The sequence below is a fragment of the Haliotis asinina genome, chromosome 15 (genome assembly GCF_037392515.1).
Source record: "Haliotis asinina isolate JCU_RB_2024 chromosome 15, JCU_Hal_asi_v2, whole genome shotgun sequence".
Classification (NCBI taxonomy): Eukaryota; Metazoa; Mollusca; class Gastropoda; order Lepetellida; family Haliotidae; genus Haliotis; species Haliotis asinina.
In genome coordinates this window covers 26,077,955-26,081,471 of record NC_090294.1, presented here as the reverse complement: position 1 = coordinate 26,081,471, position 3,517 = coordinate 26,077,955, and the positions used below count along the sequence as shown (strand labels likewise).

The 3,517-nt window shown below is 46.8% G+C and overlaps 1 protein-coding gene across 1 annotated transcript; it reads right to left on the bottom strand.

Annotated features, from left to right (window-relative positions):
- Window positions 1-924: 924 nt before the first annotated feature.
- On the bottom strand, window positions 925-1,614 carry LOC137264942 (putative uncharacterized protein DDB_G0290521). The gene has a single exon (XM_067800292.1). It carries the CDS (start codon window positions 1,612-1,614, stop codon window positions 925-927), a length of 690 nt encoding a protein of 229 aa, XP_067656393.1.
- Window positions 1,615-3,517: the final 1,903 nt, after the last annotated feature.

The following is a 3,517-nucleotide window of genomic DNA, read 5'->3' as shown; positions in this document are numbered from 1 at the left end:
TTAAGATTAATAATTACGAGGACAGACAATCGTAAAGATCGCCAAAACTACTAGTAAATACTAATGAATGCAAGGTTTAGGTTGGTTGTTGTTTAACTCAGCAATAGCCCAGCAATATGGCATCGGCCTGTTTATAATCGAATCTGGACCAGACAACCAAGTGATCAACAGCATGAGCAACTGGGATAAGATGATGTATGGAGGAGACTAACAGCTATGACCGTTATAAAGAAGTAAAGGTTGGCCTTGAACTGAATTCGTTGAAGCTTTTAAAGTGTAACACATCATGTAGCCAAGCATTTCAAGCTTTCGCTCGTCATCTGAGTTTGATCCTTACGATTACAGGTATGAAGCCTATTTTTGATTATTGCCCGCCGTGTCTCATTTCGTAAACCTTATCTACTACCTCACGACAGAGTTGTGCCCCTTGGGCGTGCTCGGATCAGCTGATTGTGATCATGAACCTAAGATTCGCCTTGACTATACATCTTGTCCCGTCACACTGGTGTTCGTTTTGAAGGGGTGAACGCCAAGGAAACTGTCATTCAGAAACTTGAATACTAATCAAAACACCAACGCATTCGTGTGAGGTACTCCAGACACTCGACGTTCAACCCACATCAGATTCTAGTTATTTGTATCAGCAACTAAATATCCACCGCCACATCTAACTCACCAACTACTTCTCACCAGAGATAATTAGATTACTGATAGCAAGGACCTTATTATGTGACGACAGCCTCTATACGGGCGACCAATTCATCCTATTATGGAACCCGATCTTTGAGTATTAGGATTAAGTCAAAGGGCTTCCCATCAAGCACCTGTCGTCTACAGTCGGGAGTCTGAGTGAAGCAGCATTATAAAGACCCACCGAGATAACAGGGCCTATGACAGCTCACTGACGGGGAAGTGGACTTACGGCTATGGAGAGTTGTAGTTGGAGACAAGTAACCGTATTTTTTTCATATTTTCGGCTATGTGGGTGTGGGTGTGGGTGTGGGTGTGGGTGTGGGTGTGGGCGTGGGCGTGAATCTGGATGAGGGTGTGGGTGTGGATGTAGATGCCGGTGTGGGTGAGGATGTGGGTGTGGGTACGGGTGCGAGTGCGGATATGGATGAGGGTGTGGGTGTGGATGCGGATATGGATGAGGGTGTGGGTGTGGGAGGGAGTGGGCATAGATGCGGGTGTGGATGTGAGTGCGAGCGTCGGTTTTGGTGTGAGTGTGGATGCGTGTGTGGGTATGGCTGTGGGTGTGGATGCGAGTGCGGGTGTGGGTGCGAGTGTGGGTGCGGATATGGATTGGGGTGTGGGCGTGGATGAAGGTGTGGGAGGGAGTGGGTATGGATGCAGGTGAGGGATGAGGGTGTGGATGCGGGTGTGGGTGAGGGATGAGGGTGAGGATGCAGGTGTGGGTGAGGGTGAGGGTGCAGGCGTGGATGAGGTAGTGGGTGTAGGAAGGAGTGGGTATGGATGCGGATGTGGATGTGGATGTGGATGTGCGTGCGAGCGTCGGTGTTGGTGTGTGTGGATGCAGGTGTGTGTGTGGATGCGGCTGTGAATGTGAGTGTGGATGTTGACGTAGGAATGTAGAGGTGGGGTGGATTGTGCCATATTCCTAAAAATTAGATCTTGTCAGCTGGACGCCCTGCTAATTATGTGATAAGAATAGTATGTAGTCTTGCAATAATTACGGTCTCTAACAAATAAGGGTATTTGCGACATTGTGCGAAGGTCATTCACCGTGTCATGACATTATTGGAATATTGTTGAAAGTAAAAGTACACTCACTTATGGACACCCGTTTTGCCCTTTAAGGACCGGTCACACAGTGAGGATTTAGCTGTAGCCAGCATATGCCGACGTAAGAAAAGAAATCCCAAAACATAAAATGAAAAAAACCAAAAACAACAACACACACACACACACACACACACACACACACAAAAACAAACCTCCCTCCTCAAAACCCCCCCCCAAAACCCCAAAACAAACACACACACACACACACACACACACACACACACACACACACACACACACACACACACACACACACAAAAATGTGTCGGAGTACGACGATGTTGTGAAGGATGCATTGTCATTGTTCTGGAGTTCCACCATAAACTGGTCCTACATGTCAGGCTACCATCTCCTTCCAGTGTTCCATGGCCACACCCAGTTTTTTCTCCTTCGTTCCCCTGACAGACAATAGGTATTCTCGTCTCAGCATGGGCAGATCGTAATTGCAAGCACACAAAGCGGTGACTGAGCGGGTTAGGCGACCGACGTTGTGAGCTGGCAGTTAGGTGCCTGTGGGGTCGAATCCCCGATAAGAATCCAAAAACGTACTAGAATTTGTACATTACTAACAAAGTGCGGCCAAACATATAACATATGTTAAATAAATAAACGCATGACATTGTGAAAATAAAAATTTACAGTTGATTTGTGTATATTTGTTCGCAAAGTCACATAGTCACACATAGTAAGTAAAGGCTAACAACGACAGACACAAACTACATATTAACCAACAGCTTTTCATTGACATGCAGGATAAGGACTTAGAAGATAAAGTAACAAGTATTGTATTATTATCAGTTATTGTTTAGGAATGCAATACAGTGTAAGGTGATAAAACCGGATTCTGTCCAATCCGGCAAGTTGTCAACAATGGCATAAAATCTCAGTCCCGTCACCAGCTCTACAATCCGCCACATCGTCATAACCGGATTATTTTTTCAGTCCCAATGAATGCCGGTTTAGACAGCTTCCACTATAGTAAAAATAACATTAACGAACATGTTGACACAAATGTTCTTAAGTGCTCGTCTGCAAAATAACGGAATATAACAACAATGGTCATACAAACTCAAACAAAACGGCGCAAAAATTGTCAAAACACTGTCTCCGCTACTTTGCAACTGTCACTACCACTGAAACTAGTCCCTCTTGGTGATGAAGGTGTCTTCAGCTCCTCAGACGGATCAAAAGAACTGGACTGGACAGGCTGATCATTCATGAGAAACCCGGGACGTTAGACATACTCTGCCCGTCAGAGCCAAGGGCGCTGGGGCTCTGGTGGGCTGAACCTAGAGTAGCGGGTGCAGAGACGGATGTTAACTGCTGTGGCATCTGAGGAAGAGGTTGAGGAGGAGGCTGAGGAGGGGAGCTGGCGTATCACCCATACCGTGGGGTTGTAGGTAGCTGGTGCCGAACGTAGTCGCACGTTAGTACGAGTAGGAAAGATGAGGACTCTGGGAGGTTCTTTCCCATCACTCTCCTCGTCCATCAGCTCACTAAGGATGGTGTTGATGCGTGAACGTGCTTTCTGGACCTTGCTCTTGTACATGATAACCAGGCTGTTGGTGAAGGCTGTGGTGACTGTGATGGGATGAGACTGTGCGAGACCCTTGATGAGCTCCCCAGACTTGTGCGCCCTCTTCTGGTGTGACTGCAGCAAGTTGTCATTGTTCTGGCTAATTTGAATATGAGGAGAGGACAGGAGACGGTGTGT

Bases quoted from the DNA above. Each gene is read 5' to 3' on its own strand.
- LOC137264942 (XM_067800292.1), bottom strand. From the start codon at position 1,614: ATGGCACAATCCACCCCACCTCTACATTCCTACGTCAACATCCACACT.